The sequence below is a fragment of the Mytilus trossulus genome, chromosome 14, assembly GCF_036588685.1.
Source record: "Mytilus trossulus isolate FHL-02 chromosome 14, PNRI_Mtr1.1.1.hap1, whole genome shotgun sequence".
Taxonomy (NCBI): Eukaryota; Metazoa; Mollusca; class Bivalvia; order Mytilida; family Mytilidae; genus Mytilus; species Mytilus trossulus.
The window spans coordinates 77,173,667-77,193,682 of NC_086386.1; the positions used below are offsets into that span (position 1 = coordinate 77,173,667).

Genomic DNA, 20,016 nt, shown 5'->3' on the forward strand with positions numbered 1-20,016 from the left:
GAAACAGTATGTCTGATTTGTGCATATGCCTTGAACATTAAAATATATCTTTTTTCAAAAATAGAAATTTTGTAAAAAAGTAAATGAACTGATTTTTTTCTGTGTTAACAAAATTTGATTCTTTTGTTTGTACAATATTTAAAGTGCTATATCATGTGTATTTCTCGCCATTAGATTTGAGTTTTATCTTTACAGAAAACAAAAACTTTTAATCTATGGATATTTGTCCAATATGAATTTATGTTGACGTTGCTTGTTGTGGTTCGTGTTGCTAATTCTTTAGTTTTCTATTTTGTGTCATGAATTCTATTGTTTGTCTGTTTGTCTTCTTTTATTTGTAGCCAGGCGTTGTCAGATAATATCTATATGATGCAAACGTTTACAAATGACATCTACTATAGACAAGAAATGGCATTATAAGATTTCTATTTTGCAAACGAGTTATGAAGATGTCTTTATATTTTCAATCACTATATCTCTTTGGTATATGGACATGTTTGAAAATGGCGTAGTAAAGTAAATCCTTTTATTTTATGTATATCTTTTTTTAAATTCATATCTCTTTAATTTAAAAGGGTTAAAATATTAAACAGACAGTGTTATTATTGTACAGAAAAATTGTTCAGTTTGAAAATTTGGTTACATTTAAGTCATGTTTCGATCGTTTTTTTGTGTCAATTGCAAATGATCACATGATATAAATATTACATTTTGAAAGATGTGAGCTAATTTCGCTATTTTCCTTCGAAAAAACGAAAAGAAATCTTATATATAACAGGCGGAAACTCAAATTGATAGTCAACACAAAGATAAAAAAACTATCTGGAAATGTTATGTCAAATGAAAGACAAAACGACAAACAACATAACATGTTGACTGTTTAAACAACTCTTTGAATGTATTTTGATTCGTGTGATGTTATTCAGGTATACGATTATCTAACATTTTGGATTGGATGGAAATCAGAAGATTGTAGGCAAACGTGCACAAAATACCACATAATTCATATGTTTCAATGGAAAGGATTGCAAGTCAGGGATATTCGTATACGTCCTGATAATGGTTTAAACACACCAGAAATAAAATAATTCTTTTATCGTTGTCATCTAAACGCTAAAGATGTAGTTCATGGCTTTAATTCTCAGATCAAGCGTAGTTACGTACACTGTAGGTAGCATGGTTGATCCCACTCACTATATTATTATAATATTTAAATGACTATAAACCTGATAAAGAAATGTTATTAAACATGTTAAAGCTCGCACTATTTTGCACCTTTTTATCAAAAATCAAACAATCTTAATCTGTCGATGACATTTGTTAATCGTGAAATTCTTTTGACGTAGCACACTATCTTTGTTGGAATTTCACAGATAAGATGACACATTGATATTTGAACAAGAGGTTACACGAATTAAAAAATCAAACTAAATTAACAAAATTAAAAAGATATAGATGTTGTTGATCTTGTATTGATTCAGTTACCAATATTTTATTTGTATTATACTTTCATTTAAACCATAATACATAATTGATATGTCATAAATGTTAAAAAAGTTAAAGATTTCAGTAAGTTAGCATGACTTAACGATGCTAGTACTCGAGGGCATTGTATTGTAAAAAACAGCCCAAATTTATGTCATGAATGTAGCAGAAGCATTCTTCTTTCCACTAAATAGCTAAATGTTTACATTTTAACAATTTTTAAAAAATGCTATATTTAAGGGCCAATAAGGGGTCTTACTGGACCTAGTCCTTTGTTTGGCTTCTTTAATCTGAAGAAATGTATGTTACTTCAAGCTTATCTAATTTATTGCACTCCCTTTTTGAAGGACGAACAAAAATCATAAATAATATCATTGTTGATAGAAAAAAATATATATATACATATATATATATAAAATTTGCGAAAGCAAATTTACAGATATAACATTGTTGGGTTGATGTTATACACATTATGTACACAGCCATGTATCACCATCATTGATGGCGATCCGATAGATACATCTGTTGTAGGGTTGTCACTGACTCAGACGTACTTATGAATATAATTATTTTCTGTGACTGTATCTTACATTAATTTGTAGGATCCTTTACTATAGATAATTTAGCTGATCTGTAACAAAAACATCTTCATGCCTTATATATCATGAACTGTAGTACGCCGCTAGATTGAAACTGACGTGGAAAGGTAACACATGCCCACCGAAAGCTCTTTTTTAGAGCTCAGGTGGCCGTGTGGTCTAGCGGGACGGCTGCAGTGCAGGCGATTTGGTGTCACGATAGCAAATTTACAGATCTAACATTGTTGGGTTGATGTTTAGACGAGTTGTATATATATATATATATATATATACAACTCGTCTAAACATCAACCCAACAATGTTAGATCTGTAAATTTGCTTTCGCAAATTTTTGGTTCTTCCCTCGCCGGGATTCGAACCCATGCTACTGTGATATCGTGACACCAAATCGCCTGCACTGCAGCCGTCCCGCTAGACCACACGGCCACCTGAGCTCTAAAAAAGAGCTTTCGATATATATACCAGTCTAAATTGAAAACTACGTTCAAACCTATGATTGCGTTGGATGAAAAAGATTATTTTTGTACGTGTGCATGTAAAACAAATTTCGTTGTAGAAGGGTTTAAACACAGCACAAAAAGCATTTTCCAAAAGACCAAAAGAAGTGAAAAAGTATAAACAATGAACGCTTATCTACTTTCATGAAATTAGAAAATACTGAATTGATAAAATAAACTTCAATGTCCTTTCAGAGATAAGATAAAATTATGTTATTTGAACAAGAGGTCACACGAATAAAAACTCAATTGAAAATAAAATAAACACGATTACACATATACAGTTGTTGTTGATGTTGTGTAAACTAATATCGATACTATCTGTGCAACAACTTTCAATAAAAAGTAAAATGTATCTTATATTAGTTATACATAATTTGAACCTTATTTAAACATGTTAAAGTGATTTTATTTTTAAATTATTGTTTAGATGAGACATTAAGGTCAACAAGGCACATATTTGGTAAATGCTAGACAAATTATCATTAGGTACACGGTATGACTTAATTGTCACCAAGTGTCAAAATTGAACAAAAGTTTTCGACACAATCATGACAATGTTCTTTCAAAACTATAATCTTATTAAGATAAACGATGCGCTAATATACAATGAACGCTTATCTACTTTCTTGAAATTTGAAAAATACTGAACTTATAAAATATCCTTCAATGATTAAGAACTATTTGTAAAGACATCCAAGAAAGTACGCCATATTGCACATCGGTTAAATAATACTAAATATATAGTTCGTGAACCTTTACAGACATTCTCATATTTTATTTGAACAATAACAATTTCACAATGCCATTTCTTGACCTGACACTCGTCTATAGAGTGGATGGACAGATGTTGTCAATTGAAAACGATCTTATAATTGAATATTGTCACTATTAAATGTGATTTAATGTTGAGTTTGCGATAACCTTTCGAAATTTAAACATTTCTTAGGCAAATTATTGTTATATCAGGGAGGCGGAAAAACAAAAAGAACGAGTTCCAAAAACTGACAATGTTATGTAAAATTCCAATATAAGACCGAATAACAAACAACAAAACATAGAACTCTAGAGACTGAACAACACGAACGCTGTTAAACATAGGAATTTTCAGGGTAACCTGGAAGAGTAGATATATCCTGCTTTACGTTCAACACCCGTCGTGAAACTCATGTTAAAACACACCGATCATATTCAATAGGAAATGTAAATACTATGCATTGGTATTCAACTAGTTGTAACACTTAAATGTAAACACGTAAAGCATTATGTTGGCCTAATTAAGATTTTTTTAATGCATGACTGAATAAATGCCACAATGTAGCTATTGGCCAAACGATGATGTTTAAATTTTTTTTATAAATGTGCAACATGAACATTTTTTGATCGTTTGGTTTGTATTACATTGCAAAGTTCGATGTAGTATGTTTGGTTTTTTTTTATTTTGAACTGAAGGTAGCATGGTTAACCCCGCTTACTATATTATCATAATATTTAAAGGTCTACAAACATGATAAAGAAATGTTATCAAAATTTGCACTTTCTTCGCACCTTTTATAAAATCAAACAATTTTAATCTGTCGATGATATTTGTAAATGTTGAAATTCTTTTGACGTAGCCTACTATTTGTGTTGGAGTTTTACAGATTAGATGACACAGTGATATTTGAACAAGACGAAATTAAAAAATCAAATCGACTTAACATAATTAAAAAGATATAGATGGTGTTGATATTGTATAATGATTCAGTTACCGATATCAAACTTTCAATTCAACCATAATGCATCTTCCATTATCAATACATAATTGCTACATCATAATTAAATTACTTATTCATTGTTTACATTAGCTATTTACTTAGACAACGCCTTTATTTCTAATTGCTAGTTCATTTAATTCGAGATATGACATTCTTGTCAACAACTATCAAAAGTGAACAAAAGCTTTCGACACACACATGACAATGTTTTTATCTAAATAAATAACATGTTTACTTAATTGAATTAAGCCATTTCAATCGACATTTTATCATGTGTCTTTCAGCAGTTAGTGTAAAGCTTCTTTTTCAGGTGAGGGTGAAGTTTGCCGCCTGTTAAAACGTTCAAACCCCTTGAATATGTTTGCACCTGAACCTGATTTTCAGAAGAACTGGGGTTTTTTTCAGTATCGATTAGACAGTTGGTTTTCCTACTCAAATAGTTTTATACTAGTCATGTTGGGCTGTCAACCTTTTATTTGTTCCACCTAACAAAAATTCCAATGGAAACTTTGTTGTAAGAAAAATATTCTATACCTTTTATTCCGTTAATAACATTTACTGTAATATTTGTTCCAGTGGAAATAATATTCCAGTATGGAGTCATCTTAATTATCATAGAGCTTTATCCAGTTTGGACCTTTCGAGAAATGTGATGTCATAGTTTGTTCTTGCTTTTATCAATATTCGAAAAGAGCTTCCGGCAATGTGTAATTCATTTAAAAAAAAACGTATGAAAACCAACTTGTTGGATTTAAACCCACAATCGCACTATTCGGACCTCTCGGAAATTAAGACATTCTACTTAAACTCATACGATTTGTTTAATCAGCAATGATTATGAAATTGATGCATATTCAAAAACATGTTTGCAATGGCAACTGTTTCAATTATTGCCGGGATAACATGTGTGAGTTTTTTCCTCTTTGACTTCTGATATTTATTCAAACAATATCTTACCAAAGAAAATATTGAAAACTCTATGCGTCAGTATGTTTCAAACTAATGATTAATGTCTAGATGACAAGTATAAGCTGTTTTTGGCAAAATCTTTCGGAATTTAGGGTCCTAGGTGGTCCTATTTATTTATAGACGTAACCATCATCTGCCGTACACTATCTTAATTCTGGTATCTATGAATTGTGTATTTACTCCAATGAAATTAACTTGATTAAACAAATAAAAATATTTCTATACCTGCTTTGTAGTTGCCATCCTATCAAATATGCGACTGATAATACAATTTTGACAACATTAACACAATGCGGAGGAATACCCCAACTGATAATTCACTTTGTTTTGGTCCTCGATATATTATCTAAAACCGTTAAGCGTTATATATTGTGGTTGAAAATTTCACACAACGATTAGTTTGATAACATATGGATTGCGTATTTGGTTTTTAAATTTAAAAATGATTTAAATAATATTTTAAGAAAATGATAATACAGAAGGTCAATAAATCGACCGTTGCATAGTATTTTAAGATGTACAAGAGTTAATCACTAGGGAAATTGTTTTCTGAATTATTATTCCAGTTTCTCAACTTATGCATGTATAATGTCTGCATTTGGTCGACGTAGGTGACTGGGGTGTCTACATTTTCGACGATAAGTTTTCCTTAAATTTGAGTTAAAGACTTCTGGGTCAATGACCATTCAAATTTCAAAACTGACCTTATTGGCTTTTTTCAAATGCATTGAAATAATCGATTTGAATAAGTTTAAAGGGACTACGTAGGTGATTTTTTTTTATTTACTGAGGAATCAAAATCGAAGGATACGAAATTTACACTGAATAAATGGTTACAATTCTAAAATGTCAAAAGAAAATACAGGCCTTTGAAATATCTAAAACACTGAAGGACACTTTTGTTTTAACGTTAAACTTTCAATTTCAATATTTTGAAGTACTCCTGTACTTATACAAAAAAATGATGATTTCCACATGACAATTGGTTAAACAACGCGTTTGATATTTTCTTTTAATATTTAATACGCTTTATTAGAGCAATACGGTACACCGCGAAGTATTGCAGGAATTCATTGAACAGCACAAGACTCAGATCATGCATCTATAAGTTTATTGTATAAATAGTATGTTCAATCCTGTGCATAACATTAACAGATATCACGTTAGAAAAGACTCAATGCATTTCGGTGTCAATAGGTGTCAATTGTGTAACGTTAGTATGATCCCAAACAATTAACAAAGGAACAAAAAGTTATTCTGCTGAATCGAGAACAAATAGTTTTTGATTATTATCACGTCCTCTAAATTTTCTTTTCTTGTGCGATTTTGCATAGTCACCTTGATTGAATAATCACAAAAATCATTTATTGTTACGCATACGGGAAATCCAAGATAGATTATAATTTTACAAAAAATTTTACTCTGACGAACAGCTTACAATTCAGATAAGATTTTACCTTGCAATTTCATTGTATGAGATATACCCGGTTTAAATTCAATTTAGTAATAGTTGAAAAGTCAACAAAACAGATTTTTTTAACTGCTATATCTCATTGATCACGGATTGTGAGATATGACTTATAACCAAATATACTGAACGACTTAAGAAACGCAACACTCATTTTTTTTTACCAAATCTTTTTTGATTCTCTTACAACTACTTTTGATGCTTATCATGCTTCTTTCTCCTTACAAAAAATCAAAATCTGACTTACCTGTGGTTATTGAACATACCGAATTTTTGAAGTCGCAAGAATTTGTTCAAGCGAAATTTTTTTCCCATGAAAGATTGTTTCAGTTTTTTGGCTTTGTGAAACAGTTCTTTCAATCCTTTGCCTTACTTACTTTTTTTTAAATGTTACATCTCCACTTTGCAAAATTTGAGAAATAAAAAAAACAAAGAACTGAATAAGCCCTTAAGAATACTGCAAACATGAAAACATAAATGTGCTGCAACCATACCGTTCTACTGTCCTTCCGACAACGATACAAGTAGACAAGATTTGTTGCTGACCATCAATGAACAGATCAAAAATTGTAATGACACTGAAACATTAACAGAATTTGATTATGCTTCTTCATTTGCCAATCATGTTTACGGCCGCAACGTTAACTGCTAAACAAATTGCCGAGTGCCATTGAGTACAAACTCATGCCATAAATGTTTCCCATGAACTGCATTGCCAAAAACTTGATTGAAGGAAAACCTGTAAAGCCCTCAAGTTCCAACCGCATAATTGCCAAAACCAACAAATGCAAAATCGGAAGGTGTAAAACAGAACCCCAAAAATGTCAGACAGGATTTGTTGACCTTTCTTACATCATTTTGGCGTTAGTAACAGGCAGTCATCGCTTTTGACGTTGACACATTCATTCAAAAATAACACAAAAATAATCTAGTGTTGCGTTTCTTATGTCGTTCAGTATATTATCATTGAAAACATTCGATTGCGAATAGAAAAGTTTTGACAGAATAATGACGATGTCCTTCAAACATGTCAAAAACAATCTAATTAAAATAAAATACGCTTTTGAAATACAACTTGTCTTCAAAAATTAAATTCATATTCTACTTGTTATGTAAGCAATAGGTTGATGTAAGGCACTGTTTTTCAGGAGTTATTAGAAAAAATCAACTGTTATTAAAGATATTATGATATTATGATATTTTTTGATAAATACATCAAAAAGAGCCTTACTTTGAACACCTGCCCGGAAATAAAATAGATGTGTATCTCGATTGTTAATAAAAGTCTCTTCTTGTTTAAATGTTCTTAAGTGAACTTTCTAAAATATTTGCAAAATATACCACAATGTCTTGATACACGTCTATGCATGCTTTTGATTGTATATTTATAAGTTGTCGATTGTTATAGATCATACGGTATTAATTTAACAGATCAAACACTATTGCTAATCTTTTATGATGTCGTAACCTTTCGAACTTTACACATAATTACGATACAAATAAACAAAATATTGAATTAACGAGGTGGCTCTCTCAAGTGATTGTCTGATATATGCCTAAATGTAACCTAGACATGTATTTATGAACCATATTTTATCAAACTCATAAAATATTGGATATTATGGGTTTGAAATAATTATGCAATATATTTGAAAAATATAATGCCTTAATATAGATAAACTAGCATCATGTCTAAATCAAGTTTACACGTTTGATTGTATTTTAAGGTCAAAGTCACATAATTGAAATGTTTAGTGCATGTTTTGGCAGGGTCCCATTTCGTCGTATGAAGGTTTTAAAGTAAAGAAAATATATTTGTTGAACCGACAGACAAAACAGAGAAAACACCCTTCCTGTATAGTTTGTTAACAAATCTGCTTTTCTTCGATTTTATTGTTAAAAAAATAAGGAATCACATAGTATCCCTATTCATAACCAAAGTTGATACAATAAATTACTGACAGAGTTATTTGTATTTTTGCATACACCGTAATAATTCATTTGTGTCTTTCGTTATGCTTGCATTTCCTATCCTGATTTTCTTGATAGAGGATTGCTGCTCACAAGGAAATTAATAAACCAAGAGTTCCTAATGGTGAAGTTGAAATCCTCCATTCGTCCATTTTACGGACGCCATGATTTTTCGTTCATTTTTTTTTTTTATAAATAAAGCCGTTAGTTTTCTCGTTTGAATTTTTTTACATTGTCATTTTGCGGCTCTTTATAGCTTACTATGCGGTATGGGATTTGCTCTTTTTAAAGGCCGTACGGTGACCTAAAATTGTTAATTTCTGTGGCATTGTGGTCTCTTGTGGATAGTTTTTCATTGGCTATCATAGTACATCTTGTTTTTTTTTTTTTTATTATAGAAGTATATTTTCTGATACTATGCTGTTTTGTGTTATGTGTTGAGGATTTATAACCGATTTGTATGTAAAGTTATTGATTGCAAAATTTGTGCACTTAAAACTGTTCACACCAAGAGTTCTTGAAAGGAAAGTCGATACCATAAATGTATCATTCGTAATTATTATACGGTCAAATAGCTGAATGACCCTTCCTAATTTATTGATAGCTTTAAATCTGTATTGACACTATACGTTGTTGAAAACACGTGTGTTAGAATATTATTTTGATGACTACATATTATTCAAAGAAATCACCTTTTTGTCAACTAAACTAATTCAATGAGGTGGGTAATAATACAATACAATGTGTTTTCTCTTTTAAATTGTTTAACAGTGTCTTATCGGGGCCTTTTATAGCTGACTATGCGGTATGGGATTTGCTCATTGTTGAAGACCGTACGGTGACCTATAGTTGTTGTTAATTTCTGTATCATTTTGGTCTTATGTGGATAGTTGTCTCATTGACAACTATATCACATCTTCTTTTAAATATTACCTGGTTAGTCATGCCATTCCTTCACTAGTTATTTAATAATGTATGTGAAGTTAGCATTTAATATGAGATTACATATGATTTCTCTTCTGCAGTTAATTTTTCCTAGTGGTAAAATATTTTAGGTGTAAGTTGTTTTCACTTTTTTTCTGTTAGGTGTTTTCACTTTTTTGTTGTGTTAGGGATTTAAACCACACAACAATTTTTAACAAAGCGTTTAAAATTGTATTGGGTGCATAATAGTTGCATATTTATATATTTGTATTTTTATCTGATAAAAAAAATATTTAGTATTCAAATCTCATTTCGCCGCTTATTTAATTTGTTCAATCCTTCGACAAAAGAAAAAAATGATAAACTATTAGTGCAGAAATGATAATTGATGAAAATGCGACAGAATTGTAAAATATAACTTTTTATCGAGCTATAGTTACATTACATCAAGCTACACATGTTTACCTCTGTATCTTAACTAATTGACTGCAGAATTAAAGTGACTATCAATTTCGTTCTACAAAACATTTAATATATGTTTGTAAAGACATAATGAAAAATTAATGCATATTAATGACTCACGATAATAACTAGTTACAACAAAATAAATGTGATATCAAAACGTAAAACCACATGAATACAGAGCTCCGAGGAAATTTCAAAAAGGAAAGTACCTAATCAAATGTCAAAATCAAAAGTTCCAACACATCAAACGAATGAACAACGAATGTCATATTTCTGCCTTGATATATGCATTTTCTTATGTGGAACATGGTGGTTTGAACCTAGTTTTACAGTTCGATAAACCTCTCGTATGCCAGTCAAATAAAATTTCATTATATTTACAACGATGTGAGAACAAAAAAAAACAAGATTTTAAAAGTGGACTTACCCAAAAGTATGATCGTAAAGATTGTTTTTTTGCCCGCAAGTTAAATTTGGTGAAACCTTTAAGATCACTAACAAATCATTAATCTTATTATTCTGGTAGATGTGAGGAGGAGCTTCGGGTATGTACGTTTTCAGGGGGAGTGCAGGAATAAGGAAATGTTGTATGATAACCAATTCCAATGAGAAAACTAACAACTAGAGTTCAAGATGTTAGCGATATAGGCAACCGTTTGACCTTCAACAGTGATGAAATTGAAATATTTGGGTATTTTAAAGCAAGAGAAGTACACATGAATACATGTGTAAAGTGTAGAAAAGTCAAATGTTTCAATTCAATTGCAAGATAAAAGATTCTTAAATTGTATTTCCTCTAACATATATTTTGGATTTCCATATCTGATTTACTTCACCTCTAAAATAGGTAGTTTCACATTAAAATGATTACTGATAAAACTTATGTTTATAATATAAATAACTTAGGTGTTTTTTGGAGCACTCGGAAGACCGATCAGTATATCGTTGTTTGTAAAGACTCTAAGGAAGTAAAGTTATCAAATATAGTGTTAGAAAAGCCAGTTCGTCACATAACAAATCGAATGAGTGTTCCTCTTTGGTAAGTAACATTGGGTATATATTGAGTTGTCAAGTGAATTGACAATACCTTTTTCAATTTTTAAGCAGTTTATGTAATGTGAATTACACAGAAAAAAATATTTGCGTTGCGTCTTATGTCTTTATGTAGCATGGCTTTCATAGAGCCATTCCATGCTAGTATCTTAATTTTGATTTCACGGCCTCACAGGCTTAATCAAGAGGTATCGCTACATTAAAGACCTGTTTGTGACATTCTGCTGTTGTTTTTTTCTATGGTCGGGTTGTTGTCTCCTTTACACAACTTCATTTCCATTCTCATTTTTATCTAATACTATACAGGAAGATAACTCAGCTCAACGTTTTATTCACGTTGTATTGTTAAGGAAATATCAAGCTTCCCAATTATCAAAATTAGAGCTTGTCAAACTGGTACATAACCAAATAATTTTTTCTGATGAAATGGTTGGTTCACATTTTTCATTCTTCTTTATTTTTGTCAAAAACGAGCCAACAAAATTTTAGTCAAGGTGTTGGGTGTCACCCTAATTTAAAAACAAAGTTTTTTTTTATAGTATTCTTAAACTCAGTCGATATCGGATTAATGAGATGGAAACACTAAAATGGAAGTTTTACAGTAAATGGAAATGATCATCATATATGAAAAATAAAAAGACAATGAAAGGTGGTGTTCCATATTTTTATTAAGATTCTGTGTAACGGATCAATCTTGAAAATTCTTATTTGTTTAAAACAAATGAGTTAATGATTAACTTTTTCAGTAGCTGAAAAGTATTGAAATATTATACATCGCAACTTTAAAATGACTGCAGTATTTAAAACGATAAACAGCTATAAATCAATGTATCGTGTATCTTTTTATTCATAATCTACGTATCATTAATGTGGTTGTTTTCAGGGAATACAATTGTCCTCTCCAACAAGGCCATGTCATCCCTTCATTTCTATATTTGGTTTCAGCCTTTAGGTAAGCTCCATTTAGATTCGAATGAGTACATTTGTGGAACCAGAATCCTGCCTTGCTGTAATCAGCACAGTTGCCTTCCTTGTGAGTATCATTGTCTTCATCAGGAGTAGAGAATAGTTTGTCATTATGTTGGTAGAGACAGTCTCCTATAACAGACAATAATTAAATTTCATAACTCTAAACAAAGTTCTTTATATTTCTAAACTTATAAAAGAGGGTAGAAAGATTCCAGAGGGACAGTTTAACTTATAGAAAACGTACAGACACATAATAGTAATCAAGACACAACACAGATTAGTAAAGACTAAGCAACACGAATCCCACAAAAAACTTGGGGTCATAACATGCAAGGTTTAATATATGTAAGAATTATACATTTGTATATTTTATTGCTTCAATTTAAGTCGTTTTTGAGATAATTGCATAATAAAATCAGCTTTTTTGAAATATGAAAAGAGATTCGCCATATTTCACAATCTGAAATAAGGGATTTAGTTATCATATAGTGATAACATGGCGTCTGAGAGAAATATGATAACCTTATTCATGTTATTAGATACGATCATGAAATTAAAAACGAGTCATCCCTTCGACTTATTGACAAGTCAGACCTGTCACGTGACATGTGTCCTTTCTTTGCATGTTTGTGTGTACATTGTTGTAAAAGATAGCAATACGGGCTAACTAATTAATGACTTCAGAATTGCTGATACTTTTTCAATATGTATGACGCAAAATTAGTCTACAGTAAAACAAATATATATGACGATACCCAGTACTGTCGGGCAGCATAGCATATATCATAAATATATAATGAAATCTTTAACTCTTTTTATGTGCGTTTTATCTGAACAGATTTCTTTTGTAGGTAATGACAAAACATATAATCTAACCTCCAAATTTTATATTCTTGAGATATTTTTTTTTACTTTCAACCTAAGAAACAGGATTGTGATATAGATTTATTGAACTACATACCAGCATTTCCGCTATAACCACCAATTAACAGTTTGTATTTTGATTTTGCATTTCCAACAGAAAAGTTTCTGTATAAAGCATATCTGGTTTCTCCATCAAAATCCTCTAGCTGTATCCTAAATTCAGAGATACCTTTGGACGTTAAAATATGTATTTTCTCGTTACCTACAAAATAAGAATGTTTAGATGAAATGCACAGAATAAAGGGTTAAAGATTTCATTATATATTAATGATATATGGTGCCAACTGGTTATCATCATCTATCACTGTTTGACTGTAGATTATGTTCGAGTCATACATTTTTAAAAAGTGAATATGTTCCGAGTGCTGTATTTGTATACGGTCGCATATATGATGTGTTAATCTTGGCTTTAGATTGTTACCCGGATTTGTTTTCTCTGAATCGATTTATGACTTTAGAACAGCGGTATGATGTTGTTGCCTTTATCTATGTATCATTTTTGTAATGTGCATTCAGAGATAATCGAGATTTAATCGCAAGGAAAACTCGCAAATCGTAGATTATTAAAATAAGTCTTGTATACTTGTGCCACGATTAAACTGTTTCATAATAATCTAGTCATTTCAGTATAATGGATACTTCTAATCGATATGACAGGCTTCTTGAACAACCTAACAGCATACTGTGTGCAACCATGGCTGCTTGTTTTATTCATTAACAACATTAACTGTTTATACCCAATTTTTGACTGGTGTGTATATTATAAAAACAAAACATGTTCCCTATATAAAACAAAACAAATCACGATTTTGCACAGTATGAAAACTGTCTGTCATTTTTGTTTAATCGTCATTTGGGAAAAAATTAGGAATCAGGAATTTAAAAAAAAGAAATTTGTTTTTTATTTATATTGTATGTTTGCATGGAGTTTTGAATGATTATAACTGAAAACATTGTGCATGTCATTAAATCCTTGAAGACTTTTAGAGGGAGATATTATTGTCTTAAGATGCTCTTTATTTAAAAAAACAGAGTCCATGGATCCCAAAACTGATAGTAGTTGTTTCATAGCTTATTTGACACAAGCATTATCAACACATTTCAAAAGTCAAAAGTCAAAGGATGTCACTGCATGTTGACTGACACATCCTTAGAAAATATCGAATATATAAATAGCAGGGCATAGCCCCACTAAATATATGGCTTTAAGTTTCAAAGCTCTATGCAGATATTAGTGTGCTTTTATCTCATTATCTGTTAGGACGACGTCATATTAATTTAGCTTTTTATGAGGTTTTAACTAATCATTCGTGTATTCATAATTCGACCTTATACAGCAGGATTAAAAGAAATTCAAAGAATACACGAAAGAGCAGACATTGATTTAGAGAAGATTACTCATATTCATGTCCTGGTAACAATATAACAAATAACATTATTTATACTGTGTAAATAATTTAGAAGAATATCATTTAATTAAGTCTCTTTTTTTATGATCTTGATAAATATATTGACTTTAACCAGGCGCTGAAGAAATGAACAATAGAACTCATGTTGCCAAAAGTTATTTCAAGATCATTATTCTTCAAGTTTTAAAATATAAATCTAGACATGCAATTAAATTATGGCAAGTGGGATGCTAAAAGTAACCAAACGAGTAATGCTCTCATTGGCTATAACACGCAATGACGTTAGTTATCACGTGATATTATTTTTCTAATAGTTTCTTGTCAATGATCACAACTTGTTTGATTGACATAGTTGAACTTAAAACTCAAGCATAAATTTAAAACCTGATATATCAAAATAGAAAATTAACTTAATTCAAACCAGTAGTCACTAAATTCGGTTATAAATATTTGCAAGACAGCTGGGGTTTTTTAATCATATTTTTTCTAATAACCCATTTTCTTCTAGACATTTATATAATTATAACATATTATTTATGTATACCAAATTATACAATAGTGTTTGAAAAAGTTGATGTATCTACAAAGGGTAACCTACCAAGCCAGTGTTCTCCGTTGATATTACCAAACCCATACTCATATTCTTTCCAAGTTCTATTAAAATTTATCTTTCCGTTGAATCGTCTTTGAATAACCTAAAACATTACAAACATTTATTTATGTGTTGGTAAACAAAGTTTCTGTGATATGGGCATGGTAATCAAGTGTTAACGAATTTTTAAATTTTTAAAAAACATTTTCCACTCAAGTTATACATTACCTTAGCTGTATTTTACAAAATCTATTATTATTGTAGGTCTGCAGTTATCTTTATTTTCATATTCTATTCTGCCTGTCTAACTGTTTTATTCGTGCAGCATTGAAAAGATAATTGAAGACAAAACGCCCGCTCGCATCAAATTGAACTATATTGATAACGATGTGTGAACAAGCCAAACAGACATACTAGGTTACAATTTCAAAAATAAGGGTACACCAGTCAATATTGTGTTATAAATTTAATCACTATAAAAAAATATGAAATAAAAAATAACACAATGGCATATAATCAATTATATAAGCAGAAATGAAAGACAAGAGAATACACAAATTTAACGTGAAGTTGTTAGTTGTGTTATTGTACATAAAACAACGAGCAACTTAAGCAGTTAATCTACAATCGGTTCAATATTGTTGGAAAAATTACTGCTTCATGTTTTGTAAAGACGACACCATCATTTGAAAATTTCTCCTTTGAAATGTGTATGTTATATGTTTGATTTAACCATTTTTGGTCGCTCTTAATTGACAAAGTACCAGGACATTCAACTACAGAGAAGGAAACCTGCCGAAAAAAAAGGAATCAAAAGCCGGTGTTATAAAAATAATATGTTGTCTCATCGTGTTAATCTTTGGTTTACGAACAATGAAAGTATATATTCAGAATATGAAACAATGAGTTTGTACTGTATACATTATATACAAAAAACTTACTGTCCATGCCTTCCCTTGGTTAATAAGCTTGCAGTATACATCAAATGGTCTTGTTCCATCTGGATAGATCGTATATACTCCACTTTTACAATGAGCTGGGTCTATATCTCCACAGTCTTTAGGCTGCGTTACTAGGACATAAAGAACATGGTTGATTCATGTGTCATTTTGGTCTCTTGTGGAGAGTTGTCTAATTGACAACCATACCACATTTTCTTTTTTACATGGAAAAGTTTATGTAGTTTGATAGTGCATTTTTTAATTAACTACAGATCTTAGATTATTGACGTTTTTATGATATCATTATAAAGAAATCAGCGACATATAAAAAAAAAACAATATCTCTTCCAGGCATGGGGTAATCGTAATCAGTAATCGTAATCTCATGTAATCGATTACATTTTGCAGTGTAATCCCATTCAATCAGTAATCATGCCATTTTTGATTACAAGTTATCATGATGTAATCGATTAAAGGGCCCAAAACAGGTGTAACCATGATTACTTTTAGATTACTTTAAGATTACATTCATATGATTACTTGCTGATCACAAATCTTGAATACTGGTATATCTATATAGGAAAATAATTTTTGATAGACAATATGAAAATGTTGAGCATGAATAAAAAAATCATGAAACTAGTAATCACTATGATGGGACTTTTTTAATGTTATAAATAATATCATCTATATAACAAGTTTTGTATAACCAAGTGTTTGATTTTGTCAACAGATTACTAAAGGAATTTGCTTTCCAGTGTACGGAGATTGAGCTCTTATGAAATAAGAGTATGTCTTAAAGCATTTTCTTTTCATTGATTGAAAATTTTTGATATTACCTCCAATTTTATATAAGTATGCAAAATATTTTTATAACAATTAAACCTAGTTGTATCATTGGCAATCATACCACATCATCTTTTTTTTTATAAATTATAACAATTAACCACTTTATTGATATTGCAATTAACATGATTAATACAATAAAAATTGTATACCCAAGCTCACCTATTGTTTGTTAAAAAAAATGGAAGTAGTGATTAACGACAGTAAAAACATTTATAGATGTGTTAATTATGTCCTCACAGACAATAAAACTATACTTCATTAATTTTTCATTATTTGTCCAGGTTTTTTGTGAATTTGGCAATTGGTTAAAATTTGTAGAAAAAAAACAAGTTATATCGTAAACGTATAAAGTAAACGAAGGACAGTATAGCTATGTTATCAAATTACTCTTCACTTGTTTAAATTCTTTTAAATAACATTAATAAATTATGGCTTTAAAAATATCACCAAAATTAGCTTTTCCGTGAATATAAAAAAGTTATTCGAAATTCTTTAATATTGCAATATACAATGTAATCATATGTAATCACAAGTAATCATGATTACTTTAAAGAAAAGTTATCTAATGTTATCACTTACATTTGAAATAAGGTGTAATTGTAATGTAATTGATTACATTTTGTAAGCAAGGTAATTTTAATTTAATCGATTACATTTTAAAGTAATCGACCCCATCTCTGGTCTTTACAGGCTTTCCCCAACAAAATAATGAAATAGATGCAGGGCAGCAGTTTGTTCTTTCAAAATGAACATCGCAAATCTGTGAAAAATCAATGTTATTTAAAGTAAACGAAAAAGAGACAAGTTTTTTCATTAAACGCATAATAATGATTTTTTTATTTATTAAAGTTACAAAGCGAGAAAATAGATAGATTAATAAAGACGACATATTTCTACAGTTAGAAAGAGTTGAAATTGTTTTTTCTAAAAAAAATTACAATCAAACTCCAAACTTGTACTTGTTTTCTATCTGATGAGTTTATGTGTTACATATTTATTTTTCGTTCATTTTATTTATATAAATAAGGCCGGTTGTTTTGTCGTTTGAATTGTTTTACATTGTCATATCGAGGACTTTCATAGCTGACTATGCAGTATGGGCTTTGCTCACTGTTGATGGCCGTTCAGCGACCCATAGTTGTTAATGAAAGTGTCATTTTGGTCTCTTGTGGACAGTTGTCTGATTGACAATCAAACCACATCTTCTTATTTATATTTAATGTTCCAAAACTAATTAGCAAAAATTGTATAAAAATCTTAACAGTGTTATCGCATTCATTCTTATATCACATATATTCACTGGGGTTTGAAAATGGTCTTTCACGATCAATCCACAGTAATGAAAGGTAAATATAATTGTCTTTGAATTCTACTATATGATAATGTATGCCTTATTTCGATAACTGCTTATAGATATTTTGTACACTACATTACTGTAATCATCCATTACCAATATGCGATTTCATGTACAACTTTTTTCAAACGTGTATACAATTCATTGCATACACCTGTGTTAAAAATATATTAAAAATGGTAAAACTAAACATGTAAAAAGCAAATGCCTTACCGGGACAACACTCATTGATCATATTTGTTGGTCTATAATGGCACCTTTCTGAAAGAAAAAATATAGAGTAAATATATCTGCCTTGAACATTTAAAATAACAGTGCACCGGAAAGTCTTAATAGGTTACAATTGTTATAACATTAATTCGATGTACCAGTATATAAATTTCAGTTATATTTGAAGGATTATTACAATTTTTGTGCAAAAAAGTCAAAATAAACAATGTATTTAAACTCAATACAAATACATGTACATATATTCTATACTTGTACTCAAGTTGACAGTTATTCTCTTGTTTTACGCATATTGTTATTTCATTTAAACATTTTCCTTTGAATGTATTTTAAGGCAATTTGACGTATTTTATTTTCAATCATAATATGCTTTATATAATTAGTTGAGTTATTCTGGCTTTTTTTCGGATAAATCTCAACTAAAATGGATACTTTTCAAAGGCATCAATTATAAAAAAAAAATTGAATAACTTATAAATAAATGATGTAACTACATGTATCCAGTAGGGTTCATATGACGGAGATCAAAGCAATTATAGGTCACCGTCAACACCGTTGAGAAAGTACACACTATGTAACCGGCTATTAACAGCCTCCACATACATTTATGTACGCCACTACGACAACAAATTAAATTATGTATACTTTCTGAAGTTTATGTGCTAGTTCTATATAAAGCCTATCAAATATGAAAGGTTTATTTTTCTATAAAACATAAATGGCTAATAACAAGGTTGTATCAAACATGAATTACCGAATCACATTTAAATGTTTCTTTCTTGCTTTCATTATCAACTTTGAAATTAAGATCATAACGTCACTGTTTTGACGTCTGATATAACTGAACTCATTGTAAATACCAGGATTGCAATTTTGTCGCGTATTTGGCCACAAAATAAGCACCAGTGACGCCCAAAAGATAAAGAGTGACATTTACCTGATGATGGCGATCGTTTTTGGTCATTGGATATTTCCTTAATCTCTGACTTCATTGAGCTAGCCATGACAACAAAAACTGCATTAAGAAATATTCTCGTAAAGATCATTTTTCTGACGATTAGACCAACAGAGTATTACACGAACAATTCACTTACTGATATTAATACAAAACATGTATATTGTATAGTTTTATTGATTTAGTAAACTGTAACATAATAATGTAACATTTGTGTATCTGCGTGTTTCTAGGTATGATAATCTGTAACATGTCAACGTTATGCCACGAAAAAAAAATCTTAAGTTTTAATTTGTTTTGAAAACTGGCTGAACAACTTTTAACTTTTCCCTTATGTTACGTGATTTTACGGTAATTGCATATCTGTGTCGTCGAATAGGTCTTGTGCATGGATATGTATTTGTTGGTTCACATAACCACATGTATTTCAAAATTTGCTATATGATGAAAAATAAACTGTCGATGGAAAACTGGTTACTATCAAAATATCTCCCCGAACAAAAAAAATATTCACATGATTGATTCATACAGATTAAACTCGTCTTTAAATTTTCTAATTCATGTGGTTTTCCGTTTTGCCGTGCAATACCCAATGTATTCATATAGT

At 30.2% G+C, this 20,016-nt stretch overlaps 2 protein-coding genes across 2 annotated transcripts in view; both read right to left on the bottom strand.

Moving 5' to 3' along the window:
• LOC134698084 (A-kinase anchor protein 9-like) overlaps window positions 1-5,550 on the bottom strand; it is a 29,791-nt gene extending 24,241 nt beyond the window's left edge. Inside the window, exon 1 of the mRNA XM_063560375.1 lies at window positions 5,533-5,550. Within this exon, the coding sequence (XP_063416445.1) occupies window positions 5,533-5,550 (18 nt within the window). The remainder of the gene's footprint in view (window positions 1-5,532) is intronic.
• Window positions 5,551-11,878: 6,328 nt separating this feature from the next.
• LOC134696679 (microfibril-associated glycoprotein 4-like) lies at window positions 11,879-19,538 on the bottom strand. The gene is made up of 6 exons (XM_063558602.1): window positions 19,392-19,538; window positions 18,440-18,487; window positions 16,024-16,154; window positions 15,089-15,185; window positions 13,119-13,283; window positions 11,879-12,286 (listed from the first exon to the last, which is right to left on the bottom strand). Exons 1-6 carry the CDS (start codon window positions 19,498-19,500, stop codon window positions 12,036-12,038), a joined length of 801 nt encoding a protein of 266 aa, XP_063414672.1. The 5' UTR covers window positions 19,501-19,538; the 3' UTR covers window positions 11,879-12,035.
• Between the last annotated feature and the right edge of the window lie 478 nt (window positions 19,539-20,016).